Here is a 27,807-nt window from a genome sequence, read left to right on the forward strand (position 1 = left end):
ACAAGAGGGGTATATCCAGGGTACGGATGAGGAAAAACATTTCTGATTTTGAAAATAAATTACCCATACAAATACCATATGCCAGGCAAATAAATATAAAACAGTAATTTAAAACTTTGGAAGGCCTAGCCTTTCAAACTTGTATAGAGTAGCCCTAGTTACTGACAAAAGGTCTGAGTGAAATTAGATCTCAAGTTTTAGGAGGTAGGCCAACATTGAATGATGGTATTGTCAACCTTTTGCAGTTATTAAAAAGCCCACTGGGATTCAAAGAGATTCTGGGAACAGTATACTCAGCACCAAGGATAAAAAATATTTCTTTATTTGCGATGCATGCACCGGTTAAAAATAAACAGGCCTGTATTGAAAAATGTATGAAATTTCACATTCCCTATTCAGTGGCGTAACCAGAGGGGGGGGGGGGGGAGAATATTCTTATAGGCCCAGCACTGTATAGGCCTAGAATATAAATCGTTTAAGGCTGCATAAAATGCTGCCGTAAAGGAAAACTTGTATTCATATCAGTATATGGACTATAACATGAAAAATGCATGGAAACGCGCGCGCGATCTTATTGGCGGTAAATGTTTGTTGTGGTTTTGCGGTTACAGAGAGTGCAGGATGTGACAAAGTTCTGTTAAATACGTGGTGGTCTGAACGCAGACCAATAGCTCCGTTAACACAACTTAGTCAGATCAGATGGTCAGATGCACTACAGAGAAATTTACTACAGCAAAATGGCCAGCGAAAAAGGTTGCTTAGACCATTAATTTCTTCTCCTTTGAAGCAAGCGGTGCAATTGAGAGGAGATAGGCCTATTTTAAATATCCGTTTCATAACTAACATGTGATTATTAAACACCCACAATTTCAATCCTGTATTTTGTTGTTTTGTTGATGGCTTACACTTGTTACAATAAGGCCAAGTAAAAAAAGAGAAACATGTTTAGTGTCTGGGTTTCTCAAAAAAAGGAAGGAGGAGGGGCTTGTTATTTTTTATTTCAAAATGGCCGCCATGAATGTCAAATATAATTTTTCTGCTGCTGAAAGGCACAAAACATTAATGAAACAGTTTGGTCAAGGCATTCAGACAAGACATTCAGATTTTGTTCTGTTTTGCTGAGATCATTTAAAATAACCCTTTTTCAACAAAAACAAAAACAAAATGTGCATAAAAAAAACTTAAGCAAAAAAAAAAGGAGGTGTCCTGTAAAAAGGAAGCGGGCGGGGACGCTAAACATTCCTATTTTTCTATTTTTACTTGGCCTAATATTATTATGTTTTGGGTATTTTACACACCCACAGAGCCTATTTGAGAATGCCGTGTGCAACTCTAAATTGGTACTTGGTGATCACAGTTGGTAATTTAATCCTTTTATACAGTCGAAAGGTTTTATCTTATACAAAATGACAAGTTCTCTAAGATTTGGTTGTTTTCGCAATCTTTTGTTACCTGCTGACTATGTAGACTGTTTTAGAACTGCATTGGTGTGTATCAACTATATATCAGTTAACATATTTAATAATAATCGTGCACTTCTTTGCCCCCCCCCCCCAAATTTAAGCTTGCCCCCACTTGCCCCACCAAATGAAAATGTCTAGTTACGCCGCTGCACACTTTGGTCATTCTGAGAACAGGGAATTGCTTTTAAAAGGAAGGGTGGGGAAGGCTTATATACTTAAAGACAGTGGACAGTATTGGTAATTGTCAAAGATAGTCTTTTCACTTAGTGTATCTCAACATATGCATAAAATAACAAACCTGTGAAAATTTGAGCTCAATCGGTCGTCGAAGTTGCGAGATACTAATGAAAGAAAAAACACCCCATGTCACAGATAAGTGATTTAGAGACCTCAAATTCTAAATCTGAGGTCTCGAAATCAAATTCACGGAAACTACTTCTTTCTCGAAAACTGCGCCACCTCATCAGAGGGAGCCGTTTCTCACAACGTTTTATACTATCAACCTCTCCCCATTACTCATTACCAAGTAAGGTTTTATGCTAATAATTATTTTGAGTAATTACCAATAGTGTCCACTGCCTTTAAATCCAGGCTACATTGGTTTTTGGAACTGCTCGAGTATTGTTTTAATCCTAAATTTTATTTAAAATGTAGATTGTATACAACCAAACCTGTGAACATTTTAAATGGTAGTCAAGTTTTTGAGATATCGCCAAAAAATCCTGAAAGCAATTAATGCCCACACAGGAAGAATCATCAGTAATTTGAAAACACAATCTGAGAAACATTATTGACAGTAACGCTTCTCATCTTCAAATTATGGGGCATTAAACGCCTATTTAAAATTAACTTGCCCAAATTTCCCATTACTCCATTAAAAAAAATTGTTATACACAAAGGGTCAAAATTGTTGAATAAAACTTGCCAATATCGATGTATCTTTTTAAATACAAAACACTACTCTTTTATTAGCAAAACACAAAATATGAATAATTACAATTAGTTCATGAACCACTCTGAAAAACGCGTCTTTGTACATTTCGCAATACTACAATCTCAAATTATTATCCAATAAGAAATTTATTTTACATAGAATGAATCAATTAAATTGTCGTGACACACAAACATTAACAAACATAATCAAAATGACATCATCTTGACAACACCTCATACAAATAATGTGATCAACGATCAATATAATTATTAGAAGAGACTACAGCTAAAAGCATTATTGGTTATACAACAAAAAGATTATGTACAAATTTGCAATTGATTATATATATTTTTAATAAAACTTTAGTTAATATTTTTCCAAATACAGACTACGTTAGCAAGGCTAAAAGCAGACAACTCTTTTACAATTTTATTTTTATATTTAAAGCTCAGTGATGACGTGTTAAAATACTCCAAGACATTTAGCACTCAAATGAGTATTTAAATGGTGAAGCTACAAACTATGAAATCACCATGACAACCTACTGCTTTTCAGTGCAGTCCGTACATCCTTATAAATCTCTGAAGAATACAATGTTAATTGTCAAAACCTTTCTTCATTCTTTCGCTCATTAGTCTCTGCCCATTTCTTTGGAGACTATTTTTTCTTAAATGTCATCTGGAATTAGTTTTTTTTAACTTAAAGTGTAAGATTCTCAGATGCTTTGTGTCTTTTATAATTAGGCTCTCCATAAATTTCACTTTTTTTAATCTGCATAGTAAGAATTAATATTACTTTTTTCATATTTATATACAAAACATGGATGGCATTTATTTTACAGAAAACTACTTAACTAAATTAGGGGCAAACTACATTCTAAATAGATTGTTTTCTCATACTGCTTACTTCCGAAAACACTATCTTTCCCAGTGGACAATATAACATTTTGCCACAATAGGTGGAAAGGTAAAGGTTGGATCTTGCAATTTATTTGAAGATACAGTTTTATGTATTTTTTTAAACTAAGTTTTCATTAATTTGTGTTTAGATACAAGTGGTCAAGCACAAATAAATGTTTACAAGTTTCCTTTGACTCTAATATTCAATGAGAAAATAAAGTGAGAAATCATCTGAAATGTTGCATGCCTGCATACCAACCAAATCATAGGCTTCTAAAAAAGACAAAACAAAGAAACTTTTTGTGGTCATTCTATTTTCAAAAAGCACCTACTTTTTTTTTGCACACCAGAGATGTTGATATCTGCAAAATATAATTCACAGCTAGAGGCAACTAGTAAGTAAACTTAAAGCCATTATACCCTTTCGGTACAGGGAAAAAAAAAAGTTCACAGATTTACAAATAATTTACAGGGTTTACAGAAGGTAATGGTGAAAGACTTCTCTTGAAATATTGTTCCATGAAATGCTTTACTTTTTGAGAAAACACTAAAACAATATATATTCTCGTTAGCGAGAATTACGGATTTATTTCCTAGTCATGACACGGCAAAATGCGCGGAAACAAGAATGGGTTTTCCCGTTATTTTCTCCCGACTCCGACGACCAATTGAGCCTAAATTTTCACAGGTTTGTTATTTTATATAAGTTGTGATACACGAAGTGTGGGACTTGGACAATACTGTTTACCGAAAGTGTATAATGGCTTTAACAAATTAAAATCTGAAGCTAAGTTCTCAGAAAATTAAAATTCTAGTTATTAAGTAAGCCATTACCTCCCACCAGCTCCAGAATGTTCAACTAGCTTTGATTCTTTTACTCTAGTAGTATTCAATCGCTGTAAGAGTTGAACTTTAAACTGACCACAAGACACTGAGGTAGAAAATAAAAACCTGGGAAAATCTTTGAGGAATAATATAGAGGTAGAAACAAACATCAACAATAAACTAGAGTTTTAACCAACTAGTATATGTATAATCAACATCTACTATTTTCAACTCTGACCCATCCTGACCCATACCTAGACCTTTAAACAGCAACTCGACATGACCTCTGAACCCAATTGACCTCTTCCTCCTTATTCCATCTTGACCTCTTCTGTCTTCACATCCTCTTCCTTAGTCTGGATTTCTTCCTTCCTCCTGTTGCTCCTCTCTTCCTTGTCCTTAGCGACGACGCATTTCTTGATTTCACGACCGATAGCAGCTGCCAACGGTGGAGGGACTGCATTTCCAACCTTCCACACAAGAGTAAAACAAATGTTAAGATTTTTCATCTCAACAACCATGAATATATAGGAGATAGGGTTGTAGCTGGACAAATGTTAGTGTTGAGCTCTTAAACCCAACTTTTTTCAAGTCCACAAAGAGCGAGCGGATCAACAAAATTATTTGTTTTCAATTATGGGGCCGTCAATGCTGAAGTGCAATCTTTAGGCATTATGCCAGGTTTCTAAATTGTTTGTGTTATGGGGCCATGCAATAACTTGAATTGCCTTTTTGACACTCCCTATCAACAGCTGTGTCTGAGATAAATTCACAGTGAACAATATTTTGATTTTCTCTTGGGGAAATCTGTGCTGGACAGCACAGTGTATTTTGCTCAGAGTGCTGGGTGAAATCATTTCGAGTTCTGGGATGGGCTCGCCCGGCGCCGCCCACTGTGGCAACAACGCTGACGATGGATTTCCAGTTAATAATCTAAGATACAAATAACATCAATACCTGTCTGTGTTTCTCCAAGATGGTTCCAAAGAAGCGATACGTGTCTGGGAAACCCTGTGAGCGAGAACACTCTCGAACGCTGACCACTCTGTGCTGCTCTGGATGCAACACACGACCCTGTCAACATGTAAAGTTTAGAGTTTGAATATTTGCACGCTAAAAATACAATCTGGTAAAGTTTGCAATTTGGCATCACATGGCATAGATGTCTACACAGTGCAAACTTAACTCTGTACAGTAACTACAGTATTCAGACACTGATACTAAGTGCTTTGGACTCCAATTTGTTCTTCGTTATCTTTCATCTTGACATGCCATTATTGCCATTTTACCATATCATTTCAACAACGATAAATTTAACAGTGTAAACAATCTGCTCTAAACATTTTTTTTAAATTTTCCATTTTTTTTAATACCGGCTCATTGCAACACAAAGGATATATACAGATAATTAAAGGGGTTAAAGTTACCTGGAAGTGGTATTTTTTCAAAATAAAGCTTTTGTCACTAATATATGTGTTTTGATGAGTGGAATGTGAATAAACAGTTAACTAAGGTTTTAAAAAATCAGTTCTTATGTTATTTTCAAATTTAAGAGTAGACCCCGACCCGAGACGGCGCAGTTCGTGACGTCAATCGAGGCAGACTTTGCCTGTAATGCGTAGAGTAAACACAATTGCAAAGTACATGTACGGACCAAGTCGTGAGTTTGTACGTTTCAAAAAGATTATTATTATTTTTTTTTTCCGGCAATGCCGACCAAGTGTATTGCTGCTGAATGCAGAAAAACACTTTTTGAAACGTACCAACTCACGACTTGGACGTACATGTACTTTGCACGTGTGTTTACTATACGCATTGCAGGCAAAGTCTGCATCGAATGACGTCACAAAAGGGGTAGGCAGAGTCAGCCCCCCAAACAACTTTATATACTTTTAAACATATAAATCGTGACAAACAATTACTAAAAAAATTGTTTTATTGTTCGTAAGCATATACTCTTATGTTTGAAAGCAAAAAAAATTCTATTTCCAGGTGACTTTAAATAGTTTCTAGACAACCAAACAGATTGCATGTTGATAACAAATGATGATTGTTGACGGACGCGTTAAAAGCAGAGGTTGAAACTGCTTCCCCTCGAGAAGTTTTAAAAAAATATGCAAAAAATCCACACCTGTTTTCCCATTGGCTCAGGGTTCGTAACCGTAGTGCTAAAAAAGCCGTCCCATTCCAGTCGTCCATACAGCCCTGCCCAGTGGTTATGCCGATTACCGGTGTGTGGCAAGCACCAGGGAATCAGCGTGTTGAACTGACGATACATGGAGTCGCATTTCTCACCCTCCGAACAAACACACACCCCTCGGAGGGCGCCGTTGTTTGCGTAGCCGTTCTTCATGTCTTTGTGCGTGTAACGCCTGTGGCAGTTAAAGAAACAATATTAATAAAAATTACAAATAATAATAATACTTGAGTTCCTAATCTACGGCCGAGTCAAAGTGCTCATGACAGGGATGCCGTTTATATTAGCCAATATTTGCATCTCGCAATCAAGGAGATTTTTTACAACGATTACATTCATTATAAAAGGAGAAATTCGAAACTGTTTTTAAAAATTGGTTTATTTTTAAGGAAATTTCTGCCAAATCTGGGAGAGTTGAGAGCTCTGGTTTCCAGGAAAATATAAAATAAAACTAGACATTGAGAGTTTGTGAACAAACTCTAGGTGTTCGGTTTGTGTAAAAAAACAAATATTGCAACTGGCTTCGTCTCAAGATTTGTAACAAACAAAAAATGTTGAAACAAAAAATGTCGAAACTCGATGACGCCATCATGACGTCTTTTTGAGTTTAAAAAGTCAATGTCCTTGACTTACAATAGTTTCACCTCAGTCGAACTTTTGGTTTGACATACACTAAGCTTTGAAAGTGCACCTTTAAAGCAATGATGACGTCATCAAGCTAAGACTCCACATATGAACAAACTCTAGGTGTTCGGTTTGTGTAAAAAAAACAAATCTTGCAATTTCCCTTTTTGAGTTTAAAAAGTCAATGTCCTTGACTAACAATAGTTTCACCTCAGTCGAACTTTTGGTTTGACATACACTAAGCTTTGAAAGTGCACCTTTAAAGCAATGATGACGTCATCAAGCTAAGACTCCACATATGAACAAACTCTAGGTGTTTGGTTTGTGTAAAAAAAACAAATCTTGCAATTTCCCTTTTTGAGTTTAAAAAGTCAATGTCCTTGACTAACAATAGTTTCACCTCAGTCGAACTTTTGGTTTGACATACACTAAGCTTTGAAAGTGCACCTTTAAAGCAATGACGACGTCGACAAGCTAAGACTCCACATAAGTTTCTATTATAAGGGAGATTATGTATAACAATTTTGAAACAATTATCAAAAACTCTATCACAGACATAGTAGAAGTATATTTTGAGATGTTTTAATCTGCCCCGAGAGAGTGCTCTTACATTTGGTGACGTAATTGGTATTATTTCTTTAAACCAGACCTTTGCCAGAGTTGTATAATGTAATTGTTTAGCATCAAAAGATGTTAATTTCAACTTAAATCCATTGAATAACGCCTTTTCAAAGCATTTTACAGTCACTTCAGGTTCAGACAGATCAAAAGGTCAGAGAAGGTCACCAACATATCCATTTTTGTGCAGTTTGTAAAGTCTTTCAATATGATGTATAGATTGTCAAAATAGCTTTTTTGGTTGAGGAAATATGAACTTATGAAACATTGACGACCGTACAGAACAGACTAAGTAATCGTAAGGGAACTGTATGTTGAAAACGCATTGAACGAAGACTATCATACGCGAAGCATTGTGCTCTGAGCACTGAAGCGTGACTCAACACGTGTTGTACGTGTACAATCTTTACACACGACCAATGGTGGAATATTTCAACCTCAATTTTGAACCGGAAGACAAGGTCAAAATGGAGTCATGTCTGTGAGGCGTTTACAGAGTTTTTAATGACCTTTCCGATGATGTATTGATTGTTAAAATCCATTGTGTAGATCAAGAGTTGTGAATTTTTGAAATAATAAACTTTGAATTTTCATAACTCAAGAATGGATGATGTCATCATGACGTAACTACATATTTCTCTTCTCCTAATGAATATCTAACTATGTGTGAAGTTTCAAGTTCATACGATCTTTGGAAAGATGTTTCTGTTAGGGGACAAGGGATGTACAGAAGAAGAAGAAGAAGAAGAAGAAGAAGAAGTATCAATAAAAAAAAATTAAAAAACGAACAAAAATAAGAGGTGTTCCGGGCTGTTGGCCCGAACACCTAATAAATCAACAAAGCACAGGCCAAATGGGCAATTAACAACTTGAAGCAGAGCTGCCAACATTTGCGTCTTACAATCAGGAAGATTTTGGTCAGCAGTCAAGGAGATATTTAGAACTACATTCAACATAAAAGGGTAAGTTTCCACTCACAGTTTACGGCAGACGTTGCCGTCCGGCAGTGTACTCTGGATGTTTGGTAAGTCTCTCCAATCAGAGCCTGGGGCCAGCGGAATGTGACGCATACGAGTAGCTACTAGCTGGCTCATCTCCTTACAGATGTGATCACGGAGGATTGGCTGGTATTGGTTTCCACGGATCTGCACAAGATTACATCGGCAAAAACTGATTAAACACCCACTCCTCAAGGGCAACTCGATCTTCAATTAATCTCTAGTCATTAATTACTTTTTGCCACGGTAACTTTATAGCCTTCGAGAAAGACAAGGATCGAACCACAATGCCATTAATAAATTTGTTGAATTTATATCGTAGGTTCTTTTGGTTGGTAAGCAGTTTGCAATCAGCTAATTCTATTTTCTCGTAACTTTTTACAGAGGTAATTTATAAAAGGTGCAATAATTTAGCACTGTTCGCTTGAGGATCTGGGCGTAATTTAATGGGGCTGGTCAGAATTAGCCCTTGTGGTGCCCTGTAAAGCTGTAAGAAGGTTGCCATAATGATAGGCCGAATTGGTCTTGACGGCGAAACAATCTTAACTCCTAAACAAAGTGTGAAGTCACAATACAAATCACTAAGGCAATATTGACAACTCATCTTCAGATGAATCTTGGTGCTTTGTGAAATCGAGCCCTACATAGTTATGACACAAAACATTGTTGCAGAATAAAACCCAGGCCTCGAAACAACCACAGCACCCAAGGCAATAATTAACCATTCTTATATAGCGCATAACACATAGAAATCAAACATGTCCCTAAACGCTCTTGAGAAAAACACAACAGAATACAAAGACAAGATGTACTGGGTAACAAACAAAATGGATGAATTAAATGTTAAATAAGTGCGTCTTTAAAGCAATCTTAAACTTAACAATGGAGTCAATGTTTTTTATATGTTCCGGGAGATTGTTCCAGAAGGTTGAGGCAGTGTGAGCGAAGCTGCGTTCACCATATGATTTGGTCATCACTGGTGGAATAACAACTTTTTCTTATTAGAACGAAGATTTCTAGAAGGTGTGTACAATGTTAACAGCTTTATCAAATAAGGAGGTGCAAAATCATAAAAACATTCATATGCTAACAACAATTGCAATGGTGTCCTGCTTTTAATTTACATTTCCCTCATATAAGTGTTCTTTACTAGAGGTAAATTGCTGTGCCCGTTCAAGAGCAAAGTCAAGGCCTGAACATTCATCCATGCACAAACTTTCAAAAGTTTCAAGAACAAAATTCAGTAGAAACAAACCTTTCTCTGGAATGCAGACTGCGGCTCCCCATCGTACGATATCTCCAGCTTATCATGTCCATTGTGAATCTCCGGCAGATCCGACATGGCGGCCCGTACCGTGATGGTCCTATAAGGTGCAGACTCTAACCATGAAATATTACTATTAATCTTCTTATCGTCTACCATGACACTGAGCTGACAGGCCCGGGGGGCAAAGACGTGGTCCGGCTCGGGGTACATTGGAAGCTTCTCCCCAGGGGCGGCGGCAAGGATGATTGCTCGACGTCGAGTCTGTGGGACACCGTAATGGCCGGCTTGAAGGACACCAAAAGTACACTGAAAAAAATATATACATATATATATATTTCATTTGTTATCTTTGTCTTTTCCATTACATTATAAATTATAAGTTTAATGTTTTGGAGATAATATTTTTTAGAGCCATGAAATTTTACAACTTGTTGCACAGTTTTGTTTAAACCTACCCCTAGTTACTTTACCTACCTGATAGCCCATGCGAACGAGACATCTCAGAGCCAGCTTGAGTACCATATTCTTCTTGTAAGACACAAAATTGCGGACATTTTCCAGAAGGAAGAACTTCGGTCTGTAGTAGTCGCAGTAGCTCAGGTAAGATGAAATAAGCGAATTCTGTTGATAGATTTTAGGAGGGAAAAAAAGTGAAAATGGTTGCAAGAAATTATTCAAATGATCGAGATCATTATCCCTCATGCAAGTTTAACACCTAAAATCGTTGCGGTACCCTTGCTGCTAAGACGTAGGATACAAGCTGACTGTAGCTACCGGGCGAACTCGGTGGTCTAGTTTGCCAAGACATTTGCTCTAGAATTGCAACGGCTGTGGGTTCGAATCCCACAGGAGTAATATGACTCTGATTTTTTCACAGTACTCTGAAAAGTACTGAGATACAGTTCCAACACACATCAGTGTCGGGTAAAAATCCAAATTAATTTTCTTTATCCTCAGTGCAAATTTAACATCTATTAAAGACACTGGACACTATTGGTAAGTGTCAAAGACCAGTCATCTCACTTGGTGTATCTCAACATATGCTTAAAATAACAAACCTGTGAAAATTTGAGCTCAATCGGTCATCGGAGTCGAGAGAAAATAACGGGAAACCCACCCTTAATTCCGCACGTTTCGCCGTGTCATGACATGTGTTTAAAATAAATCCGTAATTCTCTATATCGAGAATTGATATTGTTTTAATATTTTCTCAAAAAGTAAAGCATTCCAAGGAATACTATATCAAGAGAAGTCTTTTACCATTACCTTCTGTAAACCCTGTAAGTTATTTGTAAATCTGTGAACTCTTTTTGTTTCTGTTCCGAAAGTGTCCAATGGCTTTAGATCTTTGTCACTGCAAAGTAGTCTATGGTCTATACAGCATTGCAATTCTTTCCAAAAATTCATTATTAATTTGCGTAACTAACTAACCTTAAATTTGGAGTACTCTCTGGAGTTGAATCGATTCATTCCACTGAATCCCTGGCATGGAGGTCCACCACACAATACCTCAACCTCACTCTTCTGTGGTAACCTCTGACCTCGGTCATTTGTCTTCTCGCCCTGAAAAAAAAAAACAAGGAAAAATGTCTCAGTTTAAGAAGATTCAATTTAAGAAAAATTTGATTCTTCATGGAGGCGAGAGGCCATTGCCTCCATGTCTCATGTCATTGCCTTGGTGCCCTTTTGAAATATTCCAGTAAATATTTACATTTCCTTCTAGAAAGTGGAAGCCCGATTCCTCTTCTCAGAGGTAATAGAGGCATTTGTCACTGTGCCCCTGGTCACTGCCTAAGTGCCCTTCGACATGTTCCAATAGACCAATCCGACGAAACAAAATTGATAGCGCCCTCTATTGACAAATTACCAACTGTGGTGTCTTTTTGTGCACAATCTAAGCATTGAAGACACCGCAGCAAATGGCGTGCGGTGCTCAACACTTGCGCACCCGGTGCGCCCCTGGATTTGTCTATAGAAAGTTCAAATGCCCCACCTAGAGGTGCCCTTTACCAAGGAAACCTGCCTTGCCCCTACATGACCAAAGCATCATGCCTCGCTCTATACTCACCTCCATGACCATTCTCAGTAGTATATTACAGTCATCAGTGAACACCGTGCTGCCTGGGTTATTCAGCCTAAATGCCTGAGCTGCAGGCTCGTCAATCTCGATAGCCCAGTTACTCTCACATAAACCAGCCTGGTGGAAGCCCTCTGATAATCCTGAAGGAATAAAACAGAACTCAATCTTAGAAAAGTGTTGGATGCAGGGATCTCTCAAAGCTAGCAAAAAGTGAAGGTTAGTGGTAATACAACTTAACATTGATTCTGCTTTTGGGAAACTCATACCTCCACAGCCAGCGAAGACATCCAGAGATCGAAGCTTCTTGAAGAAGAACGTCTCTTCTTCCTCTGGCACCTTCTTTGCTTCTTCTGAGGATTTCCCTTTGCCTTTACTTTTTCCTTTACCCTTGCCCTGCAGAAGAATTTATTAATTCACTTCATATCATCAAGAGATAGAACAGCAAATAAAAGATTGAATATTTGGTTTGAGGTAACACCGTGTGTGTATCTACTTGCCAGTTAGAGTTTGTTCTTAGAGAACTGTCTTGCTTTATTCAACTGCCGTGGAGTAGATAGTCGGGAGTTCGGGAGACTTCTCAGTTCTGAAAAGAACCGTCCTGCTTTTAACTATTACCAGGACGGATGGTATAGAAAATAGACTTGGACTACTACTTTAGCTTATAGGATCATAATTAACTGTACTGCCGCGGAGTCAGTTCTGAATTGGTCTCAACGTTTCGACTAGCTTGCTCTAGTCATCGTCAGAAGACAGGTTATTTAAAAGGTTATTTAAAATTCACTCAATTAGTTTCCCTTGTGGTTTATAACATGATATAATATTGAAATAACTTTGTCTTACCTTTCCTCTGCTGCTTGTATTACGAGCTTCAAGGGGTGGGTCCTCAAACTGCTTTGCGTCACTGTTGTATGCCTAAATACAAAAACAGTATCACAGTTTTGATTACAACAAGTACGCTCTTCCTCAGAGAACCTCTTGGCCGAACATCGCACCGTCTCCAGAGCTGGTTCACATGCTTTTTCTGCTAGCGCTCCAAATCTATGGAACTCATTACCATCACATCTTCACCATGCAACTTCACATAAACAATTCAAGAAACTACTAAAGACTCACTTATACAGAAATAGCCGACTGGTTTATTTCACTTTTCATTGGAACATCTTGAGTTTGGACTTCTTTGTTGCATCTTCTGAAGGCGCTTCGTAACCTTGGGAAAAGGCGCCTTATATAAATGCTGATATGTATGTATGTATGTAATAAGTAAACAAATGTAACGTGTCATATATGCTATCTCTCTCTCTGGTCGACCGAGGTCAGAATCATGTTGAGGCTATAACAAATACCCCAATCCCTAAAACAAGTATTTCTTTGGTAATATGATCAGGGGTAAATTTCACTAACTAAGAACTAGTCCTAGGAGATATTAATAACTTAAGGCTAGTCCTAAGTTGGGCGAGCAACTCGTCCTAACTCATCAGACTAGTCGTAACTCTTTATGAAATCCAACCCTGAGATTATTTTTTTTTTACAAACTGACCTCCAGGAAGTAGAAGCGATATTGACCTCCAGTGATGTAGTCTTGGATTGACCCCGGTATGTCATCGCCACAAACCACCGTTGGTTTACCCTTCACGCTGGCTAGGTCAATCGTTGCCTCTGTGGATTACAAATTAATTATTTTATGTCATTAGTAGAAAAAGGTGTATATTTGGTTTGCAATAAGGCTATGTGTATTTGCTGGGTAGATTATGTTCGTTTGGGAACTAGTCTTACTTTGTATTCTACTACGTCAGAGTAGATTGTTCAAACCTTGGGAGATTTCTTAGTTCTGAAAGATATGTCCTGCTTGTAAACTACTAACTACCTTGGTGCATAATGCATGATGGAAGGTAGGAAATTGGCAAAAAAATAAATCAGTCAAAATAGAAATTTTTAAAATAGGGTAAGATCTGTCTGTCATTTTGAAATAAGAGACATAAAGAAACATTTTAACTGGTAAACCCTACCTTCAGTACTCCAGTACAGCAGGTTCAGATCTGACTGGTGCCCTGCTGAGGCCCCCTTGTGTGTATTCTCCGGGCGGTAGAACTTCTGGATTCTTAGCTTGACCTCGTTGGAGCCTTTCTTGGTGAAGATATTGACAATACGACCGATGCGGAAGGGCTCAGGGCATGCTTTGTTGTTTCCTTTGATGTAATCGGACGTTTTGCGGTAATACTCGGGATACAGCTCTTCATCCTAAAGTATTTATAAAAAATGTCATTCAAAGCGTCCAAACGAAATTGATGATGAGGGGGAAAAAACTGGGGTCTCTGTATGATTGTGATTTCATATCATTAATTTGATTAATACTTTATTTGGTTTTGAACAAAGAACAATTGACTAGAGAGAGATTTAGTATTAACATCGTCTACTTAAAGGCAGTGGACACTATTGGTAATTACTCTAAATAATTATTAGCATAAAACCTTACTTGGTAACGAGTAATGGGGAGAGGTTGATAGTATAAAACATTGTGAGAAACGGCTCCCTCTGAAGTGACGTAGTTTTCGAGAAAGAAGTAATTTTTCACGAATTTGATTTCAAGACCTCAGATTTAGAACTTGAGGTCTCAAAATCAAGCATCTGAAAGCACACAACTTTGTGTTTTTTCTTTCATAGTTATCTCGCAACTTCGAAGACCAATTGAGCTCAAACTTTCACACGTTGGCTATTTTATGCATATGTTGAGATACACCAACTGTGAAGGCTAGCCTTTGACAATTACCAATAGTGTCCAGTGTCCTTAAGCAACTCTATTAATTAACCGACACTCACCACTTCTTTCTTGGAGTATTTCTTGGTAGCCGCTGCCTTGACTTTGATGTTGAAATCAAAAGCATCAGGCATCAAGAAAACGCTTTCACCGACGCGGTAGTCAACTCCAAGAAGAGAACAAGAACTGGAAAACGGAAATCGAGTACAAAAATTGACAAATTTAAAGTTTGCAAAAAATAGTTAATGGCCTGACGTTTTGACCCTAGCAGAGTCTTTCTCAAAGGATAAAATTTAAAGTTTATAAAAACATTTTTGGAATCCTCACCTGAGAAACTTCCAAGAAGTTTAAAAACAAATAAAGTGGCCTTGACACCTTTCTTTAGTTGGTGACAGCTTCAAAGTTTTAAAAAATAATTTAAGTTTTTTTTAAACATCCTGAAATTAGGAAAAATTCTGAGAAAGTACAGCGACCTGGGACACTAAAGTCTGCATATGAACCTGTGAGTATTTTAATACCTGTAGTAAACTTTGCTGCTGTCTCCCTCAGGATTCTTGAGCTCCTCGCCAGCTTGGGGACTGTCTCGCTACAAGAAGAAAGAAACAAATTGTTTATGATTATCTTCAATTGTTACCAACAAATATAAACATATTTGGCCCTTAGGAAAAACTTTATGACAAGGGCTGACCAACATGTATATTTGGCGTAGGCCTTGGTAGATTTTTTAGGCTATTTAATTACAACTTAGATGATTTTTCTGAGTGCCTAAAAGTCAGATTGAAGTCAAAAGAATATCATGAATTTTGCTCACTTCGCATATATAAAAATGAAAAAAAAAATCAAAACAAAATCCATGCCTGCCCTTCCGTCCAAGTGAGCTAAAAGATAAAACTTTGACTTTCCAGTTTTCAACTCTTCTACCTTAGCTTCCATTACAAACAGTCACTCTATAAAAACTCAACCAGATTTGAATACCATGATAACTCCTCGTTTGAGTAACTAGCTTGTTGCTCTGCCACAACAAAAAGCTACCAGACCCAGTAGCTCCTGCTATACATGTAGTACATGTGTAGCACCCTCATGCGGATGACCACACAATGTATAAGTCTTACCTTCTGAGCCAGCTCTACCTTGAGGCAACAGGGACAGAAGCTGTGCTTGGGAACCCCCTTGGGTCTGCTCAGGGTCTTAACGTCTTCAAAGCGTGCCAGCTCGGTGTTATACCACTTCTGGTAGAAGAAGGTACGATGGTCATCCTGCTTAATGACCGAGTCCTCCTCTGGGTTCTCGATTCCTCCGATGGAATACCAATCTGGAGACACCTCCTTGTAGATAACCTGCTCTCAAGAAAGACACAAATGAAGGTGTGAAAGTTGGTCTGCTTACCGAAAGCAAATAATCAGCGTTTAAGGAAGCAGGGAATCCGCACTTACGTCAACTATGTTTCACAAGTAAGACGGAATTTATGCATGTACCTGTACTAAATAAACGTTACTAGGCATGCTCCGCGTACACAGCTAGCGCATAAGATCGATACTTGTCCTGTAAGCGAGGAGAGGTGATTGCAAGAGCAGAATTCTGCTGAAACTAGAGCACAGCTCTCAGGTAATGATAGGTTTTCCTTTGACCTCAGTGAGGGCACTGTTTGGGCTGGGACGTCATATACAGGTCTATTGAGGATCAAATGAGCAATCCAGTTCATCAAGCTACTACAAGCTAACCCTCCTTTGCCTCGAGTCTCACCTTGCACTTTGAGCTGACGGAAGCCAGGTACGTGTCCTGACATTCATCCACCTGGAACAGCTCCAGAGGATCAGAGGTTTCTCCCAGTACAGTCTCAGAGCCATACCTTCACCAAACAAATAAAAAAGGAAATTCATTAAAATCAAGTACAGGGATGTGATAGGCTATTGAAAAACAAAACTGAGATGTGAGCGCAAAGCCTGTTTACATTACATTTATCTTTAGTTCTAAAAGCCCTACTCCGCAATCATCCAAAAGCCTGCATGATGATTCCTTTTGCCATAGACCGACGTTTTATACTGGCCTGTTTTCTTCAGTGTACCCACTCATTTCTTACTCAGAAAAGAAATTGCTGAGCAGCATTTTCTGCTTAGCAGCTTTATGAAATTGTGCCCCCGACATTCAAACTCACATGAACCAACGAGCATGAAACATCAGATCATCTCCCTTCTCTTGGAACATATAGACGATCTGAGCAATGAAGAGAGGTCGTTCGGGGTCATCTGGATGAACGAGGACGTAGTCACCGGCGTCCACCTGCTCCTCACCAACGAGGGCAGAGTAATAATAGCTCCTGGTTCCCTCCACTTTAATTGGATCACCGAGCCAGTCCACTGGCGTCTGAAAAATTAATTAAAAATACAGCTCTCAATGATCGAAACGCAGAGTCGTTACCACAAGTTCTTTTCAGAACCAACACTACTCAAAAGAGATATTCACATGGTGCTACTGCAAACCTCTCTGAGTTGTAATTCCACCATGCAAAGTTTCAAATCCTACTCAATTATTGTATTGTGCCAGTGTCACAAATCAAATCACAATAATTCTCTGGGGTTTTCCTCCCATATTTAAAAATCTTCCTTCCTTGTCTTCTCTCCATTGTGTCGCGGCCGTGTCAGAGTGTCGCGGCCGAGTGGTTAAGAGCATCGAATTCAAGTTCTGGTGCTGATTCACCGGAGTGTGGGTTCAAATCCCGGTCGTGACACTTGTGTCCTTGAGCAAGATACTTTACTATAATTGCTTCTCTTCACACAGGGGTGTAAATGGGTACCTGCGAGGGTAGAGGTTGATTCGTGAATGAAAAAGCTTTCGGAGCGCCTTAAAGGGATGTTATTGGCCCTATGACAAGGGCACTAATGTAAAGCGCATTGATACGGTTTATTGTGAAATGCGCTATATAAGAACTGGTTATTATTATTATTATTATTATTATTGGGGTATTTGATAGTACAGTGTTTAAGTTCGCGTTTCTGAGCGTCCTTGGCTTCACAACCAGAATCAATGAAATGAAGAAATCAAATTCTGAAATTTTGAAGAAGAAAAAAAAAATCTTAAAATCATAATCTTTGAAAATAAATTCAAGATGACTGCCCTACCCTCTTCTTCCTTTTGGTCTCCAGAGCAGTCTTGTGACCCCGTCGTCTGGTATCGATCTGATTCTCCTCTTCCTCGTTCTCGGTATCGTCGTTATCGTCTGCTTCCTTGACCGCCATATTTGGGCATCTTCTGGTGATACACGCCTGCTTACTGCGTCCTGTCCCGCCGAACTTGATCATGTCCTGACAGGCTGAGCATTTTCCACAATCGGGCGCTTGGCAAACCTGTGAGGAAAAGCCAAAGTTGAATAGCCCATATCCAGAAGTGCATTATCGCAGCTGTAACCAATAACTGTTTCTACCGTTGGCCAGTGGATAACCAATGGCCACTTCAAGTACAACAGTAATTGGTTTTGCCATGAAACTAGGATCAAAATTTTGGGATACATTTTGAAAACCCCTGGAGTTACAAGAAAAGTAGATCAAAGAGCTTGTGTTTACGTTTGGACAAGATAACAGCAATTAGTTTTCCCTTACATTGTACATGTACAAATGGTATGGAAATAAATCTGAAACCTGAAACCTGAAACCTGAAGCTGAAATCAGATAAAAGACTGACATATTTCTCATCCCTAGTCTAAAGCAGATGTCAGGAAGCCTTAAGAAAACTTTATCAGACTTTATCCTTCGACGTCTCCTTACCTCACATATACCGCATCGTCTCTTACGGATGATGTTGCCCTGCTCCTTCTTAATCTGCCCCTGAAAGAAGATGTCAAAGATTTTGGAGACTAGTGGAGTGACTGTCGCCATGGACTGCATGGTTTTCTTTTCCGCCTTGGGTTTCCTGGCTGCTTTACGCACAGCTCGTCTTTAAGAAGGGAAAATAGAAATATAATCACTCGACAAAAATGGAGAACACAAAAGAAAAGCAGGGGTTTAATAAATAGTTCTTGGAGGACAGTAATGCAGAGATAAGATTTGACAAATGTGGAAAATCCTGAAAAATGCCTTGCGGCCTGGGTTTCATAAAGCTGTTAAGCAGAAAATAAAGCTTGACAATTTTGTTTTTGCTAAGCAATGTAAACTAAGTATGGCCGTTTCTGTAACCCGTTTCTATTGAGCAAAACTTTTTCCGTGCTCCGCAAGTTGTTGTGCTTACAGGCTTTATAAAATCGGGGACAGAAAGCAAAAGAAGTGGGATGTAGGAGTAATAAAGGATCAAGGTTGGGCAATACATCACCGAGTATGGTTTGAATTCATGCCTACCTCTTTCCCAGGGTGACTCCAGCTAACTTAATAAGATCTCTCATACAGGGTGTTGTGATGAGCAGTGTCTCCTCTTCATCTGCTCCTTCATCGTAACTCTCAACCTGGGGGAGGTAAGGGATGAAGAAGGCAAAGACATTTTCAAGAGAGAGTGATAGATTTCATGTTCTCGTTGAAACCTCATTTCAATCCAATTGCTTCCTTTCACTCTTGTTCACTGTCAAAATCACACAAAAAATAATTGATTTTAACCAACCTGTTCCACAACAAACTGTGCATGACGAAGCAAAGAGTCCTCAGTGAAGCTGCTACAATTCTCTGGTGGCACCGTCGTCTAAAATCAAAGAAAATGGTATGTTATCTTGTCAGCTAAATGTCTTTGGCCATATCTTGATATGGCTAAAGTTTCATAAACAGTTGATACGAAAGGCATGAGATTTCAAGTAGGAATGAGTACAAGGCCTGTCCTACATGTACACATGGTCTAAGCTCTAATTATAGACTTTTCAGACATTACAATGTTTCCAATTTTTCCCAAACAATTTGAAATAAGTAAGAAGATTGTCACGCCCGATAAAAAAGTTGTTGCATCAGTGCAAAAACGAAGTATCTCCTAAATTGTTTTATCTTACTAAAAACGGCCCTGATGTACACACAAAACATGGGGGCAAGATACATTGTTTTTGCACAGAGCGTTTTCGTGCGAGATCCCCTGTTTTTCAAGATTGACATACAATGCTACAAGCCATTTTTGAGTTATGGCGGATGAGTCGTTTTGATGGTGTGGGTTTGTATCCCACAGCTGCCACCATGAAATGAGTGGATATCTTCAGAGTACAACTTCCAGATACACGTTTATTCAGAGTAACTCATGACTAGCTTACAACGGTTGTGGAAATAGCGCCCTCTAGAGTTGATATATTACAGCGGACGCAATACTACAACACTATAAGGTTTGGGTAAATTTGTGTGCATAAACCCAAACCAAACAGTCCGCCATACCTCAAAAAGGCTAAATGGATTGATGCGATGAAATTAAAATTAAAAAAAATTTAAAAATAAGAAGTTATTTTGTGAGTTACCTGGATTTGGTTGATAAGATCCTCGTACTCAGCCACCGGGTTATTCTGAAGAAACTCAATCAAGATTTTACTCATGTAGATCTTCTCTTGCATTGCCTTCCAGAATGGAGTGTAGGCTTCAGATGGCGCCATCAGGACATACTCAGCAAACGCTGCAAATCATACAGAACAATTATTTCCACAAATATTGTTACTATTTAATAGATTTAATAGATGGAAATTTGCATCAGGGATAACAAATATTAAACACCGATGTCCTTTTCTTGAAGACAAGCAATATACTGTTCGAAAGGTCAAAACCACACCAACATTCCCTCAAAAGAGATTTGTCCACCACCGCCCAAATGTGCGAACCCACCTCCAACGTATAATCAAAGTGATTGAAAAAAATAAATGTTGGCAAACACGCTTACCAGTTCCAAAGCCAATCAATGCCTTCTCTCCTCCATCAAACCCAGCTGTAAACCATTCATTAATGGGTCCCATAGCTTTGGTTGGAATTCCACCTGGTCATACAAAACAATAAAGTTAGCATCTTTTATTCAACATAATAATGAAAATATTTGCATTTCTTGAGCACTTTTAAACATTGTTTCCAAGTTCACTGGTCACTAACTAGGCCTTCAGCATTCCTAACACCATGTCCACTCCTTCATGCAGCACCAGCTGTCAAATTGGCACACAGGTTTGTTGCTTTTTGTTTACATTAACAATGCCCATATGTCAGTGAAAAAACTTCAATTTTAAAAAATCTCAAATTTAGAAAACTTATCTGCGCGGAAAATGCAGTTTCAAAAACGTCTCAGAAGAACCAATCCGAGCAGTGAATGACTCTACACCGAGCCCTCTGAATCCAAACAAAGAAACTAGAAGCTCAAGCTCTCTTCCATCTCAAACCAAGATATAACAGAATCGATGCTAACCTTCTGTGCTAGAGTTGTCATCATAGATGGGTTTGACAAAACCGCTGAAGAACAACTCCTTGTTTTTCTCAATCAGGCCCGAGTCGAAGGCGCAGAGATGCGTGTTCTTGTCGTAAACACTGCAAACAAAAGAATCAGTTGCCAGGAATAATGCATGTCTAAGTTGTTTGATCAGAAGTGGGATATGAATTTCAATAGTAGAAGTCTCCCTGGCAACGTCAACCCATACTTACCAGAAGTTAGTGATTTTAAACTGGAGTCTTTCATCATACCCCATGGTCTCCTGCTCATCTCCGCTCAGTAACGACAGACTTGGATCAGTTAGAGTCACAAACTCATCCCTCTGAAACAAGAATTATCGTTAAAATAATAAACCATCAATCAAAACAACATAGTACAATTTTTCAGTGGTAGAATAACCACAATCGGTTCCTATAGACCGTATTGAATAACCCCTAAAAGTCGCCATCTTGTAGGGCAAACCGTATGCGCGTCAAAATGCGTACATCATCGAAGCACGCAGCACCCGGTTTGATTTCTACAGCACATGCACACACACACACACACACACACACGCACAGACGCCATCTTGTAGGTCAGATATTTGAGTCGCGTGACGTCATATTCAATACGGTCTATTTGACCCTTGCACGGTCAGCCATTTGTGTGTAGAGCATCAAATTTGGAACAGCAGTGAATAGAAGCATTATATAACTCTGTAATGTCAAGGAACTGTGAAGGATTTGTGAAAGCAGACTGTAATACTGGAACTGCTCTTCATGTGCTTTGTAAATCATTTGTGTCCTGCGGCGATGTTGGGTTTTGGTGCAAGTCTCAAAGGTTTCCAACATTTCAGAGGATCCTTACAACTGTAGGAAACAGAACAGTGAACATAAAAGGGAAGGTACACCTTTGGTAATTGTCAAAGACCAGTATTCTCACTTGGTGTATCCCATCATATGCATAAAATAATAAGCCTGTGAAAATTTGGGCTCAATCGGTCGTCGTAGTTCCGAGAAAATGATGAAAGAAAAAACACCCTTGTTGAACGAATTTGTGTGCTTTCAGATAGGAATATAAAAGACTTCTAGCTAGAAGTCTTTTTTTATTTTTGTGAGAAACTACCTCTTTCTCAAAAACTACATTACTTCAGAGGGAGTCTTTTCCCACAATGTTTTATACTCTCCAATGCTCGTTACCAAGTCAGTTTTTAAGCTAATATTTGTTTTGAGTAATTACCAAACGTGTACCAAAAGCACAAGACTATCTGAAACACAGAAAGCCGCTCAAGATCAATGTTATGTCTACAGCAAGAGAAACTCACAGCGTCTTCAGGATCTCCTGGGAACATCTTAAGATCAGGGTCGTCCAGCATCTGGTGGCATTCCTTGCAGCGAGGCGGCGCTTGCTGAAAGAATCAAAACAAGATGCTTCAGTAAATGTTCCATTACAAAAGGTACATACAATTCAATATTAAGAAATTAGCGATTGCCATCTTTATACAACTTGGTCTGGTGCAAAATACATTGGCTTTAGAATGAGGGGTATTTAGTTTGAAATCTCACACAAGTAGCCAGTAGATATTTTTCCGCAGGGACTGAACAAAAATTGGTGGAAAGGGATACTGCCAACTTAGAGCTAGAAAGTTCAGTTGGTTGAGCGCCTGCACGCCGAACCGCGCTAATGATTAAAAATTCTTTGTTCACAGCCTCAAATCTTTTTATATTTTTGAAGTTAACCGACCCAGTGACAATGTCTTACCTTTGCTGGTGATTTTGGAATGACTGTTGGCTCTGGCCTCTTGCGCAAGCTTGGCCTAAAAAAAAAAAAAATTGAAAATAGCATAAGCGATTTGAAATCATAATTGATTATACTTGGACACAATCTCCTACAGAGAATATTAAAATAATTTGGGGGTCTAATCATCCTTACTCGCAGCTAAGAGCTGAATTGCGAAGGACGCGGCTACAACGTGTTCGAGAAGCAGGCATGCAAGGGCACCTTTGGCTGCCAGCCACATCAACCCATTATGACCACGGGTGCACAGCCAAGATCGAAAAGTGTTCGATTTTTTTTCCCGAGGGAGGAAAACTGATTAGTCTAAAAAACCCTCGTGGCACAGCAGAGAATCAATGCACACCTCTACTCACATATGGCCCCGGCCGGGAATCGAACCGGGGTCACCTTGGTGAGAGGCGAGCGCTTTACGCACACGCCAACCATGCCACAGAATATTCAGACAACTGGTAATGCTGGAGATGCTTCAGCTGCTAATGTCACGCTCTCTACGAACCAAGATAAAGTACAACATTGGTACCTTGGCCAAATCAGTGTCAATGTTAGCTAACAATGATTTGACCTCCGACATATGTTTACAAAAGGGCCACCACAGAGCCTGAACTGCCTGCCTAAGTCTTGCAAAAAGAAACAACGATCAACCAATCCATTAAACATGTTAACTCACTTCTCATCAGACTCTTCAACTTTGACCTCCGACCCGTCAGTTTCCTCCTTCATCAATTCTGCTTCATCTTCCTCGGTCTTAATCCTTTTCTCTTCTTGACCTTCTTTCTCTTGCTTGACCTCCAGGGAGCTGTCACCATTACTGCTGCTGGGTTTCTCATCTGAATCTACCCCGCTACCCCCTGAAGAAATCTCTTCACTCTTTCGCTTTGAAGGTCTGAAGAAAAAAGACGGACATTGCTCCTCAATTTTCATATACAAAAATATGGAACTCTTCAGTACAACACTGGTGCTTTGAACTCACTAAAGAAGCCCTCCCCCAAGACGAAAGAAAATATAAATAAAACCTATTTTTCGGGTCATGGCTGAGCAGTTAGGAGCACCACACTCAAGCTCTGGTGTTTCTGATCAGCAGAGTGGAGGTTTCACACAGGTCTCGACACTTGTGTCCTTAAGCAAGACTCTTAACCATTATTGCTTTGACCTTCAGATCGGATGTAAAGCCGTAGGTACTATGCTTTTAAGGGCACAGGTAAGGGATAGTTCTGTGGTTAGCGAAATTGGGCCCAATGTCAATCTACTAAATTTGTATTTCAAAGACAGATTTTATGATGCACTATTGAACACTCTCTACAAATGTATTCATTTTTTTTTTTTTACTTACAACTTTGTAAACATGCTCAGAAGGCTCTTCTGTTTCGGATCGACCTTCGGTGACCTCTTGCGCTTCCCATTGACTGAATCGGACTGTGGAGTTGTCTTTTCATCTTCGGGGGCGCTCTCCGCCGCCGGGGCCTTTTCATCTCCCCCTAGGACTTTCCTCTTCCCATTGGTCGTCGCCTTCTTGCCTCTCTTGCCCTTCTTGCTGCTTGTGGGCTGCTCTGTCTCCATATCCTCCTCTGATTGGCTGGCCGCTGTGGTGGCGTCATCTCGATCAGCATCTGATTGGCCATTCCCGTTGCTATGCTCGAGTCCATTCCCATTTGTGGCTTTGCCGTTCCTCAATGGGGTGGTTGCTTTTCCATTCACGGCAGTTGTGGTTTTTTTCTTGAGGGCACTGGTAAGAAGTGTACCAACTTTGGACAGATATCCTTTCTGTTAGAAAAGAAAAGAAAAAAATAATAAGATAACACAATTTAAACGGCACTGTCAACTCTGGATATTATTTCAGCGAGCTGAAAAATATCACACACTATAAGTTGGGTACAACAAGAAATGCACTTACCTCCGTCAAGCTTTCATCCTTCAAATCTTCTTCCAACTCTTTCAAACTGGAATGAAAGTTTGAAAATAAATTCCAATAAAAAAGAAAATCTAAATGATTTAACAGGAACATGACATTTGGCCTTGGTGCCCCATTCAAGTTTTCCAAAGGAAGTGCCCCTTGCAAAATGATGCTGGCCTTGCCCTCTCAAAGTTAAAATGCCATGCCAGCAACCATGAAATAAGTCTTGCTTAGAAAGAACAAATGTACAGTTTATGTTTAATAAATTTAAATATTTGGTGGTTTGTGATTTGGCCAGCGGATGTCAAGTTTCTATGTTTTTAACATAGACGATAAATATATTGATATTGATTGATTGATTGATTGATATTACCTTGACTGGGTCTCAACGGTTAAATGCTCAAACAGCAGCTTGCATTTCTTCTTGATGTAGCCCTTGGCAGAAAAAAACAAAAACAAAAAGTGTACAATTAAATTATATTATATTTCACGTACCGACATGTATAGTTATGAAAGTGATGTGGCCAATCGGTCTATATATGGCTCTGGACAGGCAGTTGTTAAAGCGCCCTCGTGTGTTTTGTACTTATTTTGTACTCACTTTTTCTGTCAGGTCCCCATCGTTGAAGTCTTGCTCCAGATCTTTCAGTCTAGAAATAAAAAAAGAAAACATTTAAAATACCTTCTGAGCATACTTATTCAGTAGAGTCGATTATACTCCACAGAAGTCCTCCGTGTAGCAACTGAAACCCAGGTTCTGCTCGCACAAAAGCCCTGGCCGACATGTAGTGTAGCCAGGGGGTGTCTGTGTGTCTTTTAGATGCCCCATTTTTAATTTGGACAGCCTGTTTTATCTGTCATTTTAATGTATTGTCAGTGAATTTGGACACCCTTTTAGTTTACCAAATCTCGGCAAAAACCTAAAGTAAAAGCATATCAAATGGAATTAGTATGGACAACTTTAAAGGAACACGTTGCCTTGGATCGGTCGAGTTGGTCTTTGAAAAGCATTTGTAACCGTTTTTTATAAAATGCATATGAGTAGAAAGATGTTGTAAAAGTAGAATACAATGATCCAAACAAACAAGCCTCGAAATTGCACGGTTTTCCTTTTACCTCGTAGACTAACACGGTCGGCCATTTATGGGAGTAAAACTTTTGACTCCCATAAATGGCAGACTGTGTTAGTTCGCACAGTAAAAGGAAAACCAGGCAATTTCGAGGCAAACTTGTGTGGATCATTGTATTCTACTTTTAAAACATCTTTCCAACCATATGCATTTTATAAAAAACGGTTACAAACGCTCTTTATAGACCAACTCGTCCGATCCAAGGCACCGTGTTCCTTTAAATCAGCCAAACATTACACGTCTTCTTTACCCCCCCCTCCCCAAAACAAAACCACAAAACCACAAAAAAAAGGGGAAAAATTAAAAACCACAAGCAGGTTGGTGAACCCAGCTATAGTAACAACACAATCCCCTCATTTGCATTTACACTACAGTCCTGAAATGTCCAGTGACGAACGCCATACCGCCCTCAAATTCCTGTGGCTTTGATTAAGGTTTGTGTGGTTTGGTTTAGGTTTTTTTGATTCAGAAAAGACATTTTTTTCAGGTCCAGTGTTCAGTCCATGGTCCTTTCTCTATGGTTCAGCTGCAAATCCTTCTGAAATACTTCCTGAACAACACAAACGGCCCGACACTTACTTTACAAATGCAATGGAGGCAATAGACCGATCCAGTAGGCTCCGCCTATGATGCACATGTGAGCAAGAACACGTGGGGCTCTCCAATACCTTTCTGCACAACTCTGCCGGGCGCACAAAGCATACGCGCATGCATGTCGGACCTTAGTGTCGGACCTTAGTGTCGGACCTTCGTTGCGTTGAGATTGGTCAATACGCAATGGGTCGGAGCTTAATGGATCGGTCTATTGTCCACAAGCCCACAAGACAATTATAGGGAAAGTTTCCATATGGCGCCACCACTTTTTCATTCGATATGAAATAATATAGTATCAAATTTACCTCAATGAGATATCCTTTTTTTTTAAAAGGGTGAAAAAGTGGTGGCGCCATACAGAAAGTTATCCCAATTATATCTCATTGTCTTGGTGAATTAATTTAAAACACAAAGTTTGTTCGGAAACAAATACAAAGTGGTATTCTTCGCCATTTGTTAAAATTTTTCCCAAACAACAGTCAATCATTGGCAATGCGCTCATGAAAAATCCAATGTACCACACAGCACAGGTTAGTTAGCGTGTTGTGGCTCTGCTACGGGTTCGGCACTCAACCATCATAAGGTTTATCGTGATTCAGAAACGCAATGCATCATGGGAAGGAATATGGGGCGGTTTCTATGCAGTTTCTATGACTCGCCCATGCAACGACCATACCTTTGAGTGGGTTCTGTTTAACAGGGCCCTCTCTTGACATTTTGCTATTCGTGATAATTCTTAAAGGTGCTCCTTGGCGATTACATCCTAACTTATGGGGCTCTAGGTAGTGTACCGAGTTACAATACAAATTACAAACAATAAAGTTTTCTTTAATTTTAAACAACACACAAATGATAGAACAGCAGAAATAGAAGTCATTGAATTTGAACTTTTACTTTGAAATGAAGTACAGCAGGACTTCACTTGGGGTTATATTTTTTACCCCTCTCCTCCCACGAATGTCTCAACCACCACCAAAACACTCTTACAGAAAACCTCGTGCTCAATACATTGTTGTCACCGTGAATAGAGCCCCATGCACTTCATACGACAAAGCGTGGAGTGTATGATGATGATGAGCGAACGGTGAGCACGCCAGCACTCACACACGGGCACGACACGGGGCCAAACAACAACTATGTGATGATTAATAATTAAATTGTAAAAAATAAACAGAATATAACTTAATTCACCTTCCTCCGACGTCTTGTGGAATGACAACATCTCCTTCCAGTCTCGAAGGCATTCTTTATAGTAAAACTGTAAACTTAAGTGTCAAAATAGCGATAAATTTATTAACAAACAATTCAAAAGCGTACGGTATGTGTGTGTTGACTTGGTTTGTACACACACGAGTTATGATATGTGCACGACAGGGACTTTCGCGCCATAAGATCGGAAGAA

The 27,807-nt window shown here is 39.1% G+C and overlaps 1 protein-coding gene across 1 annotated transcript; it reads right to left on the reverse strand.

Annotated features, from left to right (window-relative positions):
- Nucleotides 1-2,403: 2,403 nt before the first annotated feature.
- On the reverse strand, nt 2,404-27,790 carry LOC139948065 (DNA (cytosine-5)-methyltransferase PliMCI-like). Its single transcript, XM_071946079.1, has 33 exons — nt 27,597-27,790; nt 25,283-25,331; nt 25,055-25,116; nt 24,682-24,727; nt 24,121-24,551; nt 23,458-23,673; nt 22,755-22,809; nt 22,318-22,401; nt 21,227-21,336; nt 20,994-21,112; nt 20,484-20,576; nt 20,071-20,222; nt 19,245-19,322; nt 18,989-19,092; nt 18,422-18,590; nt 17,780-18,004; nt 16,816-17,024; nt 16,404-16,509; nt 15,773-15,997; nt 15,179-15,246; nt 14,723-14,846; nt 13,912-14,143; nt 13,443-13,561; nt 12,746-12,817; nt 12,172-12,298; nt 11,894-12,045; nt 11,257-11,388; nt 10,300-10,446; nt 9,814-10,131; nt 8,539-8,705; nt 6,253-6,493; nt 5,079-5,195; nt 2,404-4,591 (listed from the first exon to the last, which is right to left on the reverse strand). Exons 1-33 carry the CDS (start codon nt 27,647-27,649, stop codon nt 4,433-4,435), a joined length of 4,761 nt encoding a protein of 1,586 aa, XP_071802180.1. The 5' UTR covers nt 27,650-27,790; the 3' UTR covers nt 2,404-4,432.
- Between the last annotated feature and the right edge of the window lie 17 nt (nt 27,791-27,807).

Source organism: Asterias amurensis, chromosome 15 (genome assembly GCF_032118995.1).
Source record: "Asterias amurensis chromosome 15, ASM3211899v1".
In the NCBI taxonomy this organism is placed as follows: Eukaryota; Metazoa; Echinodermata; class Asteroidea; order Forcipulatida; family Asteriidae; genus Asterias; species Asterias amurensis.

Coding starts and splice junctions, on each gene's coding strand:
- LOC139948065 (XM_071946079.1), bottom strand. CDS start 27,649: ATGCCTTCGAGACTGGAAGGAGATGTTGTCATTCCACAAGACGTCGGA. Junction 24,728..25,054: donor ACCGTTGAGACCCAGTCAAG/GTAATATCAATC, acceptor CTTTCATTCCAG/TTTGAAAGAGTTGGAAGAAG. Junction 11,389..11,893: donor TACTGAGAATGGTCATGGAG/GTGAGTATAGAG, acceptor TTTTTTTTTCAG/GGCGAGAAGACAAATGACCG.